Source organism: Leopardus geoffroyi, chromosome B2 (genome assembly GCF_018350155.1).
Source record: "Leopardus geoffroyi isolate Oge1 chromosome B2, O.geoffroyi_Oge1_pat1.0, whole genome shotgun sequence".
NCBI classification, from domain to species: Eukaryota; Metazoa; Chordata; class Mammalia; order Carnivora; family Felidae; genus Leopardus; species Leopardus geoffroyi.
In genome coordinates, this window is record NC_059332.1 from 87,651,313 (window position 1) to 87,672,407 (window position 21,095).

The 21,095-nt window shown below is 35.6% G+C and overlaps 1 protein-coding gene and 1 long non-coding RNA gene across 2 annotated transcripts in view; one reads left to right on the top strand and one right to left on the bottom strand.

Annotated features, from left to right (window-relative positions):
• The window catches only part of MMS22L (MMS22 like, DNA repair protein), a 128,482-nt gene extending 114,056 nt beyond the window's left edge, over positions 1-14,426 (bottom strand). Inside the window, exons 1-9 of the mRNA XM_045499080.1 lie at positions 14,292-14,426; positions 13,555-13,733; positions 12,361-12,486; positions 10,985-11,034; positions 9,199-9,286; positions 8,927-9,104; positions 5,597-5,687; positions 3,395-3,525; positions 1,816-1,929 (exon numbers count right to left, since the gene is read on the bottom strand). Coding sequence (XP_045355036.1) covers positions 1,816-1,929; positions 3,395-3,525; positions 5,597-5,687; positions 8,927-9,104; positions 9,199-9,286; positions 10,985-11,034; positions 12,361-12,486; positions 13,555-13,718 — 942 coding nt within the window. The 5' untranslated portion in view covers positions 13,719-13,733; positions 14,292-14,426. The remainder of the gene's footprint in view (positions 1-1,815; positions 1,930-3,394; positions 3,526-5,596; positions 5,688-8,926; positions 9,105-9,198; positions 9,287-10,984; positions 11,035-12,360; positions 12,487-13,554; positions 13,734-14,291) is intronic.
• An 86-nt stretch (positions 14,427-14,512) lies between these two features.
• Positions 14,513-21,095, top strand: part of LOC123608757 — a 413,910-nt gene continuing 407,327 nt past the window's right edge. The window contains exon 1 of the long non-coding RNA XR_006717424.1: positions 14,513-14,629. This is a non-coding gene — a long non-coding RNA (uncharacterized LOC123608757). The remainder of the gene's footprint in view (positions 14,630-21,095) is intronic.

The window sequence follows — 21,095 nt, forward strand, 5'->3', positions numbered from 1 at the left end:
TAGTTCCTCTTTTGGGGGGCCCAGAACTAAGGGCAGCTAGTATATTAGTAGGGTACGAAGTTGGGTCGACTCTGACTTTGTCTTCTTGTACCTTCTACGTACAAAAGCTAATGTTCAAGTTTACACAATTTAGCAACTGTCTATAAGGTCATGGGGCAGCTTCAGTCTTCAGCTGACGTGAGTTCCCACCTACATTCCGTATTTGGCCTCAGGACTTCTCACTTTCTACAAGCTCACTAAAACATGCAAATGTTTATTGTATGATGATACCCAGTATGAATAGATTATTTTTTCAGCAGGAAAGTTAAAATGTCTTACTATTAGGCATGGCAAATTTGAACCTGAATTTAAAAATAAAATAGCCTTCAAAATCTGTGAAGGATATCAATTACTTTTTACTTGTACTACAAAAAACTAAATGCCTTCAGATTTTCATTATTTTAAGACAAGTAAGTCTGGTTACTATATAAAATAAATAACATATAAATAATTTAGGTCAAACAAGAAATATTACTATGCAAATTTCTACAATATAATATTTTAAAATTACACCTACTATGTGAAAACTAACAGCAACAAGTACGAACCTGCACTATATGTGGTCTATATGTTCAAGTCTGAAATTGGTAAAATAAGAATTGTAAAGAAATATAAAATCCTTAAATAACAATAAGCTTTACAGAAAATGGAAAAACTGATATTTACCATGTCAATGAAACAAAATATGCTGGCAAATGATGAAAGGAAAAAAAAATCCTGAGACTGTAATACTGAAATCTCACCAAAGAAAGCTGAACTCTACTGAAAAGCCAAACTGCAAGTAAAAAAGAATTTTTTTACTTGATTATAAGATATGTTAAGTTTATACTTAAATTTACCGCTGAAATAATAAACTGAAAATAAATATAACGCTTGTAAACTCGTAAAAGTATGTTTGTTATTAGAATGAGGTAGTAGCACCCAAACCCCAAATTGTGAACAATCAGAAAATTCTGAAATCCATTAAAATCAAAGACATTTTCATATAACATAAACAATTTTAAATATCATTTCATGATGAACTCTTTGTTCTTACTTCTGCCTATGAATATTTCATTTTTTCTACTAATCCACAACAGCTGAATAAATAAAGCCCCATTCTGAAAGATTTGGCCCAAAATGAGGTCAAAGAAAATTTCTCATGCTCTCTTTAGCGCTTTCTTCCTCCTTCCTTGAAATAAGATGCCAAAACATTATTTAATAAAAACCTATTTTAGGAGTGCCTGGGTGGCTCAGTGGGTTAAGCGTCCGACTTTGGCTCAGGTCATGATCTCGCGGTTTCTGAGTTCGAGCCCCGCCATCGGGCTCTGTGCTGACAGCTCAGAGACTGGAACCTGCTTCGGATTCTGTGTCTCGCTCTCTCTCTGCCCCTCCCCTGCTCACGCTCTGTCTCAAAAATAAATAAAACAAAAAACAACAACAACAAAAAAAAAAACCTATTTTATTTCTCTTCAAATCTAAATCTGCCATATTTCCTAACTTGTTTTCTGGATTACTAGACAGTATGAAATATTTTAGCCTAAAAGATTCTTGATAGGAAAACAAGAAAAAACTTGTGAAAATGAGTCAAATCTTGCACTTCTCCGAGATGTTTCATATTACCACTTTAGGGTTAAAAATACAGTAGGTATTTAGGACTCAACTAATGATGAGTTTGGTGGTGGTGGTTTTTTTATTATAAACAAGAAACTTTGTAACATTTTTCTTGGCTAAAACCACTGCATAAATTCAATTTAAGTTAGGAACAATAATTAACACATCAATTTGACAACTTACCTCTGAAAGAGACCATTTACTTCTGTGTTCTAGAAGATGAATGAGTAGAACCCATAATTCTTTAATACATGGACATGGGCAGTGGTGACTCATTAATGCTTCAGAAGGCCTGACCTGTAGGGAAGAACCAAAATGAGTTCTTTAAAAGAGAATTTTATATGCCACATACCTCATTCCAAATGTTTTAAAAGAATGATTTAGATGACTTAACACTGATGTTCAATTACATAAATTGTTTATGAAAAATGTGCCATTCCATTAAATTTTAAAATAAATCACCATTTTAAAACCAAAAGTATACAATGAACTGCATTTTCAACTTTTAAAAAAGTTTGCTTTAATCACTGATGTTCAGCAAACTTTTCCCGTAAAGGGCTAGATAGTAAATATTTCGGGGAGATATAGTCCTTGTCACAACTACTCAACTCTGCCATTATCATGCAACATCAATCATAAATAATAGACTTAAAAAAAAAAAAGGTAGGCTGTGCTCAGTAAAATTTTATTTATAAAACCAGACAATGAGCTAGATATGGGCTCAGGGCATTGATTTCCTAACTTTGATCTAATTCATCAGCCACAACAGAAAAACTTCTAATAAAATGATTAGAAAACAAATTTAATCCATTGTAAAGCAAACTAAAAAATTTTTACAAGTCAGAATAAATACAATTGTTGGGGACCTATAAAGGTTAAGCAATTTTAGATTAAGTATGTTTTTATGAAATATATCCTCAATGGTCCTACATAATGCAGAGTATATACACTATACTTGCAAGTACAGCTAGACTTCAGAAATTGATTATGCAATCACTACTTCACATACTATATTCATGTTTCTAATGTAATACGGAGTAAAAGATAACTTAAATTATTACTAACCCCTATTTGGTTAATCCACTAATTACATTAGTTGTAAAATTATGTAGACTAGACTTAAAAGATTTTGGTAATACATAAAACACAATCTAAATTATAAAAAATTATAAATCCTCATTTCCTATAAGATTTGTGCTAAAAATCTGAAATAACTGATAATGATCTAAAAATTTCCATTGCTAGCAAATGAGTAGCTATATAGCACCTTTAAATCATTGTCTGCATTAAACACTCTGTTAGACACAATTTAGTAAAAACAAGTAATTCTCCCCATGATTCTAGACCTTTTTTGAAAACAAATAAAATTTCCCTTTAAAATTGTTCACTAATTTTAGTTAACTACTCATTTATTGTATTATGTAACAATACATGTATTATTAAAGGGGTGGACTCTCCTACTGGAACAGAAGTTAAATGTACAGTTATTGTCATAAACATCTTGTTTTTATTTATTTTTGACAAGATGGAAGATTATTAAAAAAAAACAAAAAAACAAAAAAAACGCCTCTGAAACATTAATTTCAGCCTGTACTAAATGTTTAAATCAAATTCTTTTCCCAGTCAACTCCCAGATAGTAATAAATATAAAATCAGGAGAGTTAACAAGTAAACAATTTCAGTTTAAATTCTTATAAACTACACACATTAAGGAGTATTTCCATTAAGTATCAAAAATACAAATAAACTCTTAAAGCATTACCTTGTCATACCTGTTCAGTGACAGGCTTATTAAATCACAAAGAAGATTTTCACAATGTTCTTCAAATAGGCTGACATTAGTTAAATTGTCTCCTGCCAGATTCATAAACTGATGACCATATATAACTTGCTCTAAAAATATAATAAAATATATTTTTTAAAACTACAGTAGATTTTACTAATTCAGAAGGAAAAAAACTATAGACCTTTCAACTGACTTACGACAAAACTGTAACACATAGTGTTAAAAGCAAGTTTCTTTGGAAATAAGTTAAATTTGAGGACAATTCCTTTCTTATATGATCACTAATAAACATTACCTAAAAAAGTTTTCAGTTCTCTCAAGTACCACTTAATAGACTTCTCTTTTCTTAATGTGGCCTTCTTTTTTTATAAAAAAATTTTTTTAACGTTTATTTATTTTTGAGACAGAGAGAGACAGAGCATGAATGAGGGAGGGTCAGAGAGAGGGAGACACAGAATCTGAAACAGGCTCCAGGCTCTGAGCTGTCAGCACAGAGCCTGACGCGGGGCTCGAACTCACAGACCACGAGATCATGACCTGAGCCGAAGTCGGCTGCTTAACCAACTGAGCCACCCAGGCACCCCTCTGTGTGGCCTTCTTTAAAAAGCAGCAATGCAACATCATTTAAGGAAAAAAAAAAAATAGAGGGGAAACACTAAAAATCTTCACCAATATTTCTAACCAATAAAGACTTTAAAACATTTAACAAATGCTGATAAACTAATCACATACAATTGTTTCGTGGTATTGCTAGAGAAAACCAAGGTAACAGGTAAGTATACCTTAGAATATTGCTGTAAGGAAATATTTGAAATACAAAGTCCACATGAGAGAATAAATTATGTATTTGTATACATGTTTGCATACATGGATATACATACATGGATATACATTTGTGTATTTTTTAATTAGTTCATTGAAAAGCAGGTATTGAGATAATGGATGTCTTTATAACATAAGTAATTGATAATTCACAAATAATTACAGAATACTGCCAAGTTGTTAATGGAATCTAAAGATACCAGAGAGCAAGACCAAGAAATAAACAGGCAATATATGAAGTAAAAAAGTATTATCCATGATATAGATAAGCTCCTACTAATTTTTTAAAAAAGAAACATTAACAAAAGACAATAATAAAGAAAATATTAAAAAAAGCAATAAAATTATGTAAAGATGTTCAACTTCACTGGTACTCAGAAAATTGCAAAACAGATTCAGTATTTTTCATGTATTAGTTGGCAAAAAATAAAAATAACTGATAATATCCACTACTGACAAAAGTGTGAGGCAAAGGCACACTCATCATTAGTGTACATAAATTGGGGAAAACTATGGCAACTGAGCGTTTTCAATATTAAAGCTGAAGGCGAGGGCGCCTGGGTGGCTCACACAGTTAAGTGTCCGACTCTTGATTTTGGCTCAGGTCATGATCTCACGGTTCATGGGATCAAGCTCCACATTGAGCTCTGTGCTGATGGTGCACAGCCTGCTTGGGAATCTCTCCCTCTGCACCTCTCCCACTCTTTCTCTCAAAATAAATAAACAAACTTAAAAAAGAAAAAAAAAGCTGAATGTGCCACTCTAATTCTAAGAATCTATTCTACAGAATAACTTGTACATGTATTCAAAGATGTATATATATACAAGGATCTTCTGTGAAATATCATTTGTAGTATCAAAAAAATAGAAATAACTGAAATATTAAATAGACTTGGCTAAATAAATTGTGACAGAGCCATAACATATAGACCTTAAATGAATAAAGTAGAGCTATATGTACTAACATGAACAGATCTCTAAAAACTATTAAATAAAACATTATAGAAAACACTAAGACAATACTAATTGTGGTTAGTCAGAAACAAAGACAAAAATTCTACCCATGAGTTTCTATATATGTATACCAACAGAGAGTAAGTATGGAAAGATAAATGGGCCAAACTGTTCTCTTGAAAAAAGGAATAAGACTTTGACTTTTTACTTTGGTTACTCTTCGAGTTAAAATTTTAAAAACTTAAAAAACCCAGAAAGCACTTATTACCTGTAATTTTAACTCCTGAAACCAAGATTACATTGTATGTTAACTAAAATGAAAAAAAAAAATCACCTGTAATTTAAAAAAAAATAAAGGCTTAGATTTAAAAAAGAACATAAATTAGAAATTCATAAACTTACTCAATTTTTCACCAAGCATGTGAAGAATTTCTAGCACCAGCCAATGGATATCTAAGTGGAGATGTAATAAATGCCATGATGGTGGAAAAAGCTGTGAATGACATTATCAACTGTGACTGAGAATTCGTAGTACTTTACTAGGTATTTTATAGCATGTCACAACACTCCTCTGTAAGCACAAGGATAAAGAACCAATTAACTACCCACTACTCAAAAACTCAGGGAAAAACTCTGTCTTGCTCTTTAGAGGACTCTTTCACTAGAGTTCTTTGAAAGCCTATTTTCTTCTGATACTTTAGGACAGACTCACCTTGGGGCTGCTTAACAGACTTATATTAAAGGTCCCTTCCAACCAATCTCTGATTTTACTATAGCTGCAAGGCAGTAAAATAATTTTTTAACCACTTATTTTCATCATCTTGTTTTAGACTTTCTATAAAATATTTTAACAGGAGAACTTTAGACTATCATACAGACCCTAATGAGATGCTCATTAAGAAACTGAAGTTAAAAGCAGTGAAGAAATTTACCTTTCAACTCATGCATTAAGATTCAAATCTAATTCTATCTGATACAAAAGCCAGTGCCCTTAACTACTCTGCTGTAGTAGGGTTGTCAATAACCTCCCTCCAGCCAACACTTGGTATCACCTTAAAAATAAATACAATATACATGTTCTATTAAGAGAACAAGGAAGGGGCACCTGGCTGGCTCAGTTGGTAGAACTTGAAACTTTTGATCTTGGGGTTGTGAGTTCAAGCCCCACATTGGGTGTAGAGATAACTTTAAAAAAAATAAAACCTTTAAAAAAAAGGGGGGGGGGGAGAACAAAGAAGAATTACAGAGAGGAACTTGCCGTATCAACTATGCAAACAAAACAAAATGCTATACTAATAAAATAGTATTGGCTCAGGAATAGATAATAAATAAACAGAAAAACAGACAAACAGAAAAAATAGGCAAAAGAGAAAAAGATAAACCTGGTATCTTAAATCAGTGGGGAAAGCATGGGCCATTCAATAAAAGACCATTTATTAACTTATTCATTTGCAAGAAACTAAAGTTAGATTTCCCACCTCACAGCGTATTTTTAAAAAAGAGATGAATTAAAAAGATGAATGTTAGGGGTGCCTGGGTGGCTCAGTCGGTTAAGCATCCGACTTTGGCTCAGGTCATGATCTCACGGTCCGTGGGTTCGAGCCCCATGTCGGGCCCTGTGCTGACAGCTCAGAGCCTGGACCCTGCTTCAGATTCTGTGTCTCCCTCTTTCTCTGACCCTCCCCTGTTCATGCTCTCTCTCTGTCTCAAAAATAAATAAATGTTTAAAAAAAAAAAAAATTTAAAAAAAAAAGATGAATGTTAAAAAAAAGTATGTTTTTAACAACAGCACAGAGATGATACACAAGAAAAACCTGACAAATATAATTATATACAAAACTGCAACCATCTACCTAGCAAGGCAGCTTAATTGTCGAAAATAAAAAGTGAACTGATGAAAATATCTATAATATGTAATACCCACATTTCTAAGAACTTTTTTTTTTTTTCAATGTTTATTTATTTTTGGGACAGAGAGAGACAGAGCATGAACGGGGTAGGGGCAGAGAGAGAGGGAGACACAGAATCGGAAACAGGCTCCAGGCTCTGAGCCATCAGCCCAGAGCCTGACGCGGGGCTCGAACTCCCGGACCGCGAGATCGTGACCTGGCTGAAGTCGGACGCTTAACCGACTGCGCCACCCAGGCGCCCCCCCCACATTTCTAATAAAAAAAGTATCTCTAATAAAAAAGTTCCTAGAAAGTAATAAAAGACAGATGCTTAACAAAAATAGCAATTAAATCAACACTTCTCATATATAAGATAGGTAAAATCCAAAAAACATAGTCATGAAAGATATTACTTTGTAAGATTTTTTTGTTGTTGTTTCAGAAAAGAAAAAGTACTTTAGTGTACGATTTTTTGTTTACATGTTGAAGACTACATTGCCCTGCTTTAAAAATTCAGTCTTCTGATCTTCAAATAACCTTTCTTTTCACATTTGCCTAATTAAAAAGCCTATGAATGGCAAAACTTAGTTTGAGAACCTTTCTTTGGACACAGTCTTTATTTCTGCTGCTAGATAAATTATTTTTATTTTCTTATGCACTTGATGAATATTCAGAAAATATAAACCAGTCCAATTTACAGAGGCCAAAATGAAGGAAAAATATCCCTCCTTCCATAATCTATCCATGAATTTTCATTAAGTGACATGATTAAAAGCAATTATCTATTTGCTTTCTACAGATTAGACAGATTAACCTGGGAATTCAATTGGGACTCTATTTACTTTTAATATTAAATATATTGGTCCCTGATAAGAAGAGTGCATTTTTTTTGTTATTGTTCTATTTCATAGAAATATATAAACATTCATTTGTACATTACATTTTGGCAAAGTTACATTCCTAAAAATAATGTTATTCAAACTGGTAGAGTCAAACAGAATGAAAGAAGTTGAGATTTCAGGGAATATTCCATAGGGAATTACAATTTGCCATTCATATAAGCTCACATTTTCCTATGAAGAATTTGTTAATTACATCTATAAACTGGGTCATGCTATCAGTACAAATTTTTAAAAACCAAACTTCAGGGGCACCTAGGTGGCTCAGTCAGTTGAGTTCGGCTCAGGTCATGATCTCACTGTGTTGGGATCAAGCCCAAGTCTGGATCCGCACTGCATGCATGTGCACACTCTCTCAAAATAAATAAGCTTAAAAACAAACAAACAAAAACCCCAAACTTCAGTAGGGATGATACCACAGGTAGAAAAAAAGGGCACAATCAAAACAATCTTAAATCCTATTTCAGAAGGTTTCAAAGAACAGACATTATGATAGTTTTGAAAGTGTAACTTGTATAAGGTGATCTTGAATCTTACTGTTATATAAACTAGGGTTTGCCCAAGCCTTTATCAATGGGAAAAATGATACAAATTTTTAAAAATGGAGGTTATTTTATTTGCTTTGAAACTTTTACTCATTTGCACGTTATAAATTGGAACTGAGAATAGCTATCACCGATTTAGTGCATATTATATTCTAAGCACTTTAATTTTAATGTACTTAATTGTCCTAAATAACTCTAGGAAGCTTTATCAGTTATACAATGGGGAGATTGAGTCAAGAGGTGTTACTTGCCCAATGGCACATAATTAAAAAGAGGAGCCAGAATTTCAACTCAGGGAGTGTGGGTTGCACTCTTGACTAATTTCCCTCATTCTTGAATGAATACTCTTTGTGTGAAGAAAAAACTGATGATTTAAAAATTAAATAAAACAAGTCAAACCTTAATCTGGTTTTGATTTACAAATGCTCCTAGATTAATATTGGGAAGTTCAGATAGATGTCCAACATATAAGAGTAATCCATGAAGCTCATCAACCAACACAGAGGGAAACTGTGCCTCCAAAGTCTCATAGGGATGGACAGGAACATGACTCTCAGCATTCTGTACTTTCAGGTACCTAAAAAACAATTACATACATAAATAACCAGAGTCTGGATGAACCTGAACTCAGAAATTCATGCGGTGATCAAGATACTCTTTTGATATCCTACCTAAAGATGAAAACTTTAACATAATGAAGAAATGTCACACACTGCTGCCTAATATTGTCTGCTTTGCTGTGTAGAATTGATATCTTCCCTGAAACAAAATAGGTAAGTGTTATCATAGTTTAAATAACTGATCAGTGGGCAGTGACCAAAAAAAAGTTTTGTAAGCCATACAAGCAGCAATTCATCATTTGTGATTCCATCCCTTCAAAATTCATCACTATCATACATTCTGATTCCCACCAAAAATAATTACCACTTTCTGCTCCCTGAATTTGTTTTAACATACCTCAGTGATTTTGTTTATACAGTTGTCTCTACCTGGAACTCCTCCTGTCCCCACAACTTTCGCCTACCTACTTTTTTCCTCATCTTTGTAGACCAAGATCCGGCATCACTCTGTGACAGGCACACTAACAGATGAAGCCCCTGGCTCCACAGCAGCTTATACAGGCCACTATTACTACACTTTTCCATGTACCACACTTATCTACGCTCGTGTGTCTGTATGTCCTACCAACTGCAAACTCCTCAGCAGTATATTTTTCCACTTTGATTCATTATCACCTTACACAGTACCTGGCATGCAGCAGGGACTCAGGTGATAAATAATACTCAACATTTACTGGGCACATACTGAGAAAACAAAACAAAACAGCCCTGACAGCTGATAGCTAACAACTAGGTCATGAAGTTCCCTACTGAAATTAAAGTTTCCATAAAATATCAACAATAATCAGACAGGGCCACTCTGTGATTACAGTGAAACAAGACAAAAACAAAACCTCTCTGTAATCATGTCTGAATACAGAAACAAGGCACTATGCAATCACAGAAAAACAAAATACAAAAACAAACTCCTCTTGCAGCTAACATGACTCCTGCTTCTTTACTAATTAGAACCCTCTCTAGCCTTTCTTTGTCCCATCTCCTAGACAAAAATTAACACATTTAATTCATGACACTCTCCCTGCTTAACAGCATCCAATCCAAAATAAAGTCCAAGCCCTCTTAAACTCTACTCCAAATCAGCCAATAGAGTGTAAACCCTATCACAAGCCCTTCCCTATTCTCTGAGAAGCCCCAACTGTTCCTCATGATCAGTAAGCTACTAAACCTTTCATTGACCAAAGGTGTGTTCCAGGTGATCTTTAGTTGGTGGGCATCACTAACAACAGATGTTAGCCTAAGCACTTCACATCCGGGATATCATTTAATCCTCACAAGAACTCACTGAGGTGGGAACTAGTACCTGGAACTAGTACCTGGTGTGAGACCAACAGTTAACTAGGATTGGAACCTGGGCTGACCACAGTGCCATGATTCTAATGACTACACTGTACCAAAACTGACAAAAAGGAGAAGCAGCTAGCTTGCGCTAAACCATACTGCCCTTCAATTCTCTTCACTCCCTTCACTATACTGAACCCTCCAAATCAGTAATCCATCAAGGTCAAAAACAAACAGAAAGAAGACAGCATGAAGTCTGGCGATTTCTCTTATAAGCTCTCCATCCAACTCCCCACCCTCAAAGCAAGTTGCTAATTCACTTCAGAACTGTTTAGTCTTAAATCAATTTTATCACAAATATGGAAAAATACTATAAATCTCAGCTACAACAAAATAAGTGTCATATTTTTTCTGAACACCAAACACTATCCTGAACCTCTAATCTAATGGTTCTTCCTCTGTATTATTATGATATCCCAATAATGCATCATAGACAGATGTGCAATTCACTGTAATGGGAGTACCATTCCTTTTGCCATTAAACATACTTAAAACTTACCAAAATCACAGCTGGCCTGTAATAAGGTTTCCAAGTTGTATAGCTGTTGCCTAATTTTAAAAAATTGAAGGTGAGAGTTAATTTCCTCACAGTTTAAAGCATGTAACAGTTAAAGGCATAATGTTTCCAAATCTATTACATAGCCTTAGTGCTGCATAGCCTCTCATTTATGGATGATGTTTAAAATACTTTGTGAATGTTTATTCAGATAGTGAAGACTATGAAAAGATAGAACATGCCTTTGTCTGGCCTTCCAAAAAATATCTATTAAAAGCTATATATATGTATATGTAATTATAAATACCATAGATTTCACTATCAATGATACTGTGTATCCTTAAAAGTTAATGATACTTATATAAAAATCCTAGGTTAACAGTTATATAATGAAATGTTAAATTGTATCAGACAGTTCTACAACAGTTCAGAAAAGGAACAGAATAATTTAGAGTTATCAAGGAAAGATATATAGATGTCCCCGCTGAATTCTTGATACTAATCTCCTGTCATTCTTCCTAGTTGCCTTTTTTTTTTTTTTTTCTTTTTTTAATGTTTATTTATTTCGAGAGACAGCATGTGTGTGAACAGGGGAGGGACAGAGAGAGGGAGTGAGAGGGAATCCCAAGGAGGCTCTGAGCAGTCAGTGCAGTGCCCAATGCGGGGCTCAAACTCACAAATTCTAAGATCATGACCTGAGTCGAACGCTTAACAGACTAAGCCTCCCAGGTGCCCCAGGAAATGCTTATTGAAATATTTAAGAGTGAGATAACATGATGCCTGGATTCTGCTAAAAATACTTAAACCAAAAAAAGGAGGGAAAGGAATAGATGCAGGAAATGCAATAAAACCCTGATGTTTATTGCTACTCAGGGAGGATACGTGAAGGTTCATTACGGTAGTAATTCTACATTTGCATATGTTTGAAAATTGTTAAAATTTTTAATGTTGTCCAAATTAATCATATTACAGTCTGAAAGATCTATTTGGACAAAGTCGGAATTCATTCTCTAAAACTCAGTGAAACATTATGACGATTCAGCAACAAAAGTAGTATTTCAGTTTGCTTCCAAAATATAATATAGTTCAAAGACTTAAACATTTGTCTTCAATACCTGATGTCAAATATAGAAGAATAAAAAGTCTGAAAAATGATAAAGACTCACTAAAACAAAAGACAAAACTCATGAAAATCATTCCTCCATCAAACATCACTACTTGATTGTTGTACTGATAATCAAGAACATGAACAACACTACAGGTGCTTTTGTAATACTGACATTAACAACCAACCAGCAAAGTAACTTACAAAACTGAATAGCATCTACGCTCAAAAGCAGTTAAAAACAAACAAACAAACAAAAAAACCCAAAACATACCTAAATAAATGGAAGAGCACTCTAGATGAATTCACTAATGCTGTTTCTGTAACCCACTGAATGCCAAATATTTCCACTGTATCTTCTTCAAAATTAGTTGGTAAAGGATCAAGATTCAAAATTAACCTGAAAGGAAAACCCTGATTTAATCTCATAAAAAGTATGCTAAATCCCATACTATGGCATACCTTTGTCATTATATTAATGCATATTGTACATGACATGTGGACAATAATGTCAAGGTCATGATATGCCTTGATACCTGATACCTTACCTAGTCAGGAATACTACATTTAGACTGTATGAAAAATTCAGTCAAATACAGTGATTAAAAAAAAAAAAGTATAACTAAAGAGCAATGTAATTCAGGGAAAAATCTCAAAAAGAAGTCTAAGGAACATACTTTTGCCTGTGATCTTAAGTTGAAGAATTTCATCCTTTGAGGGGACATTTAATTTTTAAAACAATTGAAAGTTACTCTAAGCCATGCCTGGAGCATAATCAAACTTAGTAATCTCTTTTAAGGTATCAAACAAGGAACAACTATAAAATCAACAAAAATGGTTTCCTTTCTGACTGAAACTGCTTCAGCAGGTACTCCCAAAATATTTCAGTAACTGCAGTTTTACTGCAATTTGTGTACATCTGCCCAAGGCAAGAACTTTGAACAACAGCATTCTTGTGAACTTACACAATCTGGCATAATTTCTTCAAAAGTTAAAACAAAAATAAATCTATAAGACTTCTGTGTACAGATACACAGAATTAGAACTGGGGCAAAGACAACAAAAAAATGTGCATGTCTAACTTAAGAATTACTGTGAAGCTCCACAATATTATTTCATATTTTAGAGGGTTATACCATTTCAAAAAACCCAGCTAGTTCGGAATTCACTTTAAGCAAAAGGGAAATTAATAGCCAGCTTCCTACCCAAAAGCTGAAGTAGCATAAAATAAGAAAACATAGGTAGCCAGAATTTCTTCCTAATATCCCAAAATCTTTTAGGTATGCTTCAACCAGGAAACCGACAACAGAACTGACAGCCTGAAACCATGTGATATACAAAAACGTTTTATAAAAACGCTGCTTGAACATCGAAGTTTAATGGACTGAAATCATAATTAAGGAACATTCCTCACACACTGCTGAAAAATCTGATAAGGGAAAGATAAAGTCTCCGATTTTTTACCCACCGCTTAAGGGCTCCGCTAGAAAGGTAGGACTCTCCAGAAAAATGACTTCCTCCTCCTCGGTTGTCAAAACCACAGGAAAAACATGGGGGTTTGCACCAGTCTGTCCCCAGCTCCAGTTCCAAGCTGTCGGTCAGGAACATCGACGCGGCGGAAGAGTTATCCATTATGTACTTCCTGTCCTGAAATGTTTGGGATTCATAATCATTCAGGACTCCAAAGAAATTGTGATTAAGATTCCAGGAGATGGGGCCAAGAGATTGGGAGTGACCTCCGAAAGTTCTCAAAACGTCCCCCCCAAGCACAAAGAAAAAAGCCCGAGAAGCCAATTCCTCAACTCTCCCCACACCGACACCCCGATAGAAAGGCTGTTTCTATTTAGGTAGAATGCACCCCCGACTGGCTGTGGCAGGAACTTCTTATCTGCTCTCTAGGTTCATCTCTGCAGCCCGAACAGCGAGAAAAGAAATGTTTGCAGGACAGATCCAGCTTAAACTCCCGACCCCGCCGGGTCCTGCGCAGCCCGCTACGTTACCAAACCGCACTGAACCAGTTTCCCATCAGTGAAGTGGAAAAGTTCCCTTGCACTCTCCGGGGGTGGGGGGAGGATCAGGACCGCCCGACGCCAAAGTTTAGTTCTCCCCGCCGGGAGGCAAGTTCCGCCAGCGCGGGCCGGGCACAGATCGAAGGACGCAGGTGTCCTGCTCACCGGGGCGCCCCTCGTTCGGTGCACGGCGTACCGGCTCACACTTTCGGTCCCGGAGATCCGCCCCAGCTGTCCAGTCTAGAACCGCGGCGTCGGTGGGGTCTAAATCAGAAACAGCCGAAATTCCCGCCACGACGGACGCGCGCTCAGGAAGGGCGGGGCCACGGCGCAGTCCGCCCCGGAGGTCGGCTCGTGACGTCTACGTAGGACCCGCCGGCTCTCCGCGAGTTCTCGCGAGAGTCTGTCTGCCAAGGACTAAGTGCGGCGAGCTGCTTTTTGTTTTTTTAGTGAGTGTGTGCTTGTAGCTTTAATTGGTTCCTTTGGCTGGAAGGTGGGGCCTCACCGGGCAACGAAACTGGTACCGAGGCTGAGGTGAGCAAGGCCTAGGGACAGCTGGGTTTTCTTCGGGCAGGACCCAAGTAAGGAGTATTGCTCAAGTGAGCCCGAGGCGGGTGTCTCATTCACACCCAGAGCGGCTCCATAATCACTTCTTGCCGCGCTGGTGCCCGCAAGTCCTTTGTTGAGATCGAGGATGCCTATTGTTAATGTTTTGTGGGCAAGGCAAGTGCAAAAATAAGCTAATCCAGTGTATGGAAGCACTGAATAGGTCAGATGTCCCTTGCTTTCGGTATACAACTGTTGCTCTCCTTATGTGCAATACATCTGGACATGTTTAAGTCGCTTAAACCTGGTCGCTTTTGTAAAGGTATAGCCCATGTGCAGCATTTTTATCTTTTGAAAGTATTCTTTAAAATCTACTAAGAAGACTTTCCAGTCTAAATCAGAGATAACACTTTTAGGCATGTCAGTCACTTCAAATTCAAGAAAAACAGGAGAATTGCTCATTCATTCGTCTTACAATTTTGAGTGTTCCCCATTGCCCATTGCTCCAGAATAGCTTGTCCTGTGTTTAATTCCTACACAGGGAACCTGTCATAACTCCTCTGTTCAAAACAAATAATGCACATTTTCTAAGAAATGGGATGAGGTGAGGAGAAAAACACAACATGACCTCTATTCTGACTGCAACCTAGGGATACTGTGATGGGTGTTATGTCCATTATGTACAGATGATGTGCCCTGCGACTTGATGCTTTGTTGGGTACCGCTGCAGCTTTTTCTATGGTTCGTGTGGAGTTCTAGCATGACACGTAGTGTCATCTACAACAATCCCTAGGAAATAGTGCCTAGTTATGAGAATATTGGGACCTGGCACTGTGTTTAGGAGAATTGGGTCAACAGATAATTATTTCTTCCTCTAATCAAAACATGCAGATAGATTCCTTTTTCCTTTTTCAAACATCTACTGAGTGATCAACTTGGTTGAACCAGTGAGTAGAATGAGAAGAACCAAATAACTTCTTTGTAAATAATTTAAGCTAGTACTGTAATGCATATCAGTAGGAATCCCTGACAAATTAACAGCATACTCAAGAGAGGTAATTAAAGATAGTTTAATCAAAGGACCATTTTTAAAGATATGGACAGGGTTATTGGAAAACAAAAAACTAATGGTGAAGCATCCAGAACTCATCAGAGTCATTATCATCCTTAAGCCTAAGAGATTTGGGGACAGAGTGATTACTAGAGCCCAAGGAGATGTACTGCTGTGGGAGACATACTGCAGTAGGAGACAGCCACCTACCTGAGGAACATAGCTATGACCAACCTCCAACCCAAGAGGGAGGAGCTAGAAGGATTAAGTACCCAAACCACTTTCCCTCCACACTTCAATGTCCCAACTGGAGTTTTTCAATGGCTGCAGCCAACCTAAAAACAGAGGAAAAACATGTAAGCTATAAAGTTCAGGCTCCTAGACTAGAGTCCAGGCAGAAGAGAGATAGAGAGCGAATCTGACAAAAAGGGGTAAATTTTATATCAAAAAGACATAACAATACTAAATGTGTAACTGAGCTTTAATATATGGAAAGGGAAAAGTATTATTACTTAGAGGAGAAATACCCAAATCAATAATTGCAGACTTGAACACTTTTCTCTTTCTAATTGGTAGAACAAATAGATTAGTATAGACTTGAATAGTACCACCAACCAACTTGACCTAATTGATAGATTTATAGGTGACTCAACCTAACAATAGCAGAATACACACTTTACAAATGCACACAGAACATTGACTAAGGTAGACCATATTCTTTACAAGAAATCAAATGTCATCAACTTTAAAAGATTGAAATCATACAAAGTATATTGTCTGACCACAATGGAATTAACCTAGAAACAAATAACAGAAAGATATCTGCAATAAATCTCTCAATATTTGGACATTAAGTAACACACTTCTAATAAACCCATGGGTCAAAGAAGAAATCACTAAGAAAATGAAAAAAATATTTTGAATTAAATGAAATGAAAGCACAGTAATTTTTTTTATTTTAACAGCTTACATTAGAGAAGAAAAAAGACCTAAGTTAATGATTTAAATTTCTAAAGAAACTAGAAAAAAAACAGCAAAATAAAACCAAATCAAGCAAAATGAAGGACATAAAGAGAGAAAAAAATGAAATGAAACAGAAGAATAGAGGAAATAAATGCAATCAAAAGGTGGTTCTTTGAAAAGATGAATTTAATTGATACACTTTTTAGCCAGAATTATCAAGAAAAAGGGAGAAAACACAAATTACTAATATCAGGAATTGAAGATCTGTCATCACTACAGACTATTACAGACATTAAAAGGATAAGCATATTAGCATTTTTTTATGCCAACAAACATAGATGAAATGGACAAATGCTTTGAAAGACACCAACTGCCAAAGCTCACAAAAGAAGAAAAAGAAAACTTGAAAGGTTCTATATCCATTATAGTAATTTTAATTAAAAAAAAAAAAACTTCTGGGGCACCTGAGTTGACTCAGTCACTTGAGTGCTGGCCCTTGATTTCAGTTCAGGTCACGATCTCACGGTTCCTCATGGGGCTTTGTACTATTGGTACAGAGCCTGTTTGAGATTTTCTCTCTCCTCTCTCTTTGCCCTTCCCCTCGTGTGTGTGCACTCTCTCTCTCTCAAAATTAAAAGAAAACAAAACAAAACAAACAAACAAAACCACAAAACTGTCTCTGGAGAGCCTGGCTGGCTCAGTAGGAGGAGCATGTGACCCTTGATCTTGAGGTTGTGAGTTCAAGCCCTGTGTTGGTTATAGAGATTACTTAAGTAAATAAAACAAGATAAAAAAAACTCCTCTCTTTCTCACCCCCCACACACACACACTCACACACACACACACACACACACACACACACACACACACACACACAGAGTTTTTTCAAGGAACATTCCAGGACCAAATGGCTTTACCATTGAATTCTCCCAAACATTTAAAGAAGGAATAATATCACTTCTCTACTAACTTCAAGAAAATAGAAGAGGATGAAATACTTCAAAACTCATTTAATGTGGCAAACATTATACTGATATCAAAACATGACAAAGAAAATTACAATACAATATCATTCACATGGAGACAGAAATTTTACCAAATAAAATCCAGCAATATATAAAAAAAAGATTACCTATACTAAGAAAATCAGGTTCATTTTGGGAATGCAAGTTTGGTTAAAGTTTCTAAACACAATCATGGCAGTTCATTATATCAACAAACTAAAAAGACAAACCACGTCCTCATCTTAATCTGCAAAAAAAAATCACTTGAAAAATTCAGTATCCATTCATGATAAAAACTTGGCAAACTAGGAATAAAAGAAAATTTCCTAAACCTGAAAATGGCAACTTTGGCAAACCTATTGAAATCATGAAAATGAATGCTTTCTCCAGAAGACTGAGAACAGGCAATGATGTCTACTTTTGTCTACTTCTATTCAACATTGTACTGGAGATAACTAGCCGATCCAAAGGGTATGAGACTGAAATAGATGGGAAAGGAGAAGGTAAAACTGCAATCATTATCAGATGGCATAATCATTTATGTAGAACATCCTTAAGAATATACAAAAACAGATACTAGAACTAATTAATATATTCAGGGTGGAAGCATTCAATGTCAGTATACAAGAAAGGATTGATTTTCTAGACAAGCAATGAACATTTAGAAATTACAATTTAAAAAGCAATACCATTTTAATAGCATCAAAAATTCTCAAAGATAAATCTAACAAATATAAACAGGATTTTGTATGCTGAATATTATAGAATATTGCCAAGAGAAATTTAAGAATACCAATTAAATATAAAGATATAACATGATAGTGAATTGGAAGACTCCATACTGTTAAGATTTCTTCCAAAATTTATCTACAAATTCAATGGCATGCCAATCAAAATCCCAATGGTTCTTCCTTTTGTAGAAATTCACAAATGCTTTCAGAAATTGATATAGAAATGCAAAGGATCTAAAATAACCAAAACAATTTGGGGTAAGAAGAATGTTGGAAGATTCACAGTACCTGATTTCTGGATTTATTATAAAGCTACAATAATCAAAACAGTATGGTATTGGGGTAAGGATAGACACTCAATGGAACAGAATAGAGGGTGTATTCCTGGAATATCTGTTTTGTTAGGGTTAGTGACACTGACCCCAAGTACAGTTAAAAATCCACATGTAACTTTTAACTCCTCCAAACTTAATTACTAGTAGCCTATTGTTGACTGGAAGCTTACAAATAACATAAGGAGTTGGTTAGCTCATATTTAGTATGCTATACATGTTATATACTGTATTAAAATAAGCTAGAGAAAATTTTATTATGTATGAGAGAAAATACATTTACAGTACTCCACTGTAAAAAAATCTGCATGTAAGTAGACCAGCACAGTTCAAACCCATATTGCTCGAGTCAACTGTATATCAAATGCTGATTAAGTGGAATAATAAGAGAAAGCAAGTTAATTATTGAGTTTGGCAAGATGTAAGTCCTTATTGATGTTGATAAAAGCTATTTTAGTTGAATAGTAGGGGAGGGGTGACTGGGTGGCTCAGTTAGTTAAGTGTTCGACTTTGGCTCAGATCATGATCTCATGGTTCGTGGGTTACAGCCCTGCGTCGGACTCTGTGCTGATAGCTTGGAGCCTGGACCCTGCTTCGGATTCTGTATCTCCCTCTCTACCCCTCCCTCACTCATGTTCTGCCTCTCTCTCTCTCTCTCTCTCTCTCTCTCTCTCTCTCTCCCTCTCTCTCAAAAACAAATAAACATTTAAAAAACATTTTTTTAAAAGAAAAATAGTAGAGTTGTAGGGGAAAATGTCAGATTATACTGGGATGGATAGAAAATGGGAGGTGAGTCAGCAAATATAGAAACTTTACCCAGGAATTTAAAGCAAAAACTGAGGGCAGGAAGGAGATGTGGGCATCAAGAGATGGTGGTTTGAAGACAAGAAATATTAGAACATGTTTGTGAGGCTATGGAAATAAACAAGTAGAAAGAGAAAAGTTGATGATGTTGAAGAGAAGGGGAATGGTTGCAGGACTGCGGACATGGAGGACAAGGGGGACTGTACTCACTACATAGGTGATGTATCCTCTAATAGGATCAAGGACAATTTCTCCTTAACAGGAAGAATGAAAGATATCCAGGTAAAGGTAGCTGAAGTTGGTGAACTGGTTGGTTGGAATTTAAGATAGTGTGTGTTTTATTTCATCCATTTTCTCTGTGAAATATCAACTGGAAGTGAGAGAAAAGAGTGGTTGTTAGAGATTTGAGGAGAGATAAGATGTGTCATCATCATATTGGTGAGTTTAAAAGGTGTATTAGGGAAGTGTAGTAGAAATGTCTGGGGGTACTGAGTGACTATTTGAGATTTATAATGAAAAATTAAGCATTCAGGTAGCATAGTTTTGTGATTTTCTCCAACAACATTCACAAGGGGAAGACATATGATAGAATTTGAATCTTGTATTAGTGAACCCATTCTGACTTACTGTTTCATTTTAAGTATATATATAAATCATCTATTTATTATTATGTCATCAGACTCAAAGTCAAACAATTTAATATGAATGCCATGTTTTTCATAAGGAAACCTTATAAAATTCAACTGAATCTAATATAACCCAAAGGTTAAAGCCCTCAATTTCAGAAGTGTTATCACCACTTTAATTGAAATCTTAAAGTTTAAGACCATTTGTACCTGAAATGAAACCAAGGGTCATATTTACCTCTATAGTAATTGCTTTTGAGCCTAGAATTGGATTTAGCATTTTGGTAAAATCTGACCAATACTAAATCCAGTTCTAATGATCTTAGTATACAATTGGCCATTGTTGAGGATCCACTAAGATAGCTAACTCAGTTATGAAAATACGGTTTTCTCTATGAGCTATCTATTGCCAGTGTGTATAAAACCCACCTTCAGTTGACTTTCTATCAACTCAAGTATTTTATTACACTAATTTAATGTGGCAGATAATTAATGTTTCAAGTGCTACTCTCTGCATAGATATCATGATTTAAAAGACTACTTCAGTAGCAATGGGGAGGTTTAGTTAGTTGAGAAGGAACAAGTTTTCTGTATAGTAAAAGGAATTTTCCTGCAGCTCTTTGGTGCTTTGGGTCACATCATATAAGAACCTTAAACATCTGGATCCAGGAAAATTTTAATATTGACCCTCATTCATTTTTCTCTACATTTAGCATCTTTCCCTCCTGCATGTGCTCTCATTCCATTTCGTTTTGTCTCCAGAAGCTTGATTCATCAATTACCCCTCTTCTTTCTACCTTCAACCGCTCCCTCTCCCCTGCCCCTTTTCCCTAGGCCCACTGTAGTAGGCAGTTTATAACATGGCCCCAAATAATCTCTGCTACCTTGTATTCATGCCTTTGTGTAATCTTCTCCACTTGAGTGTGGACTAAACCTAATGACT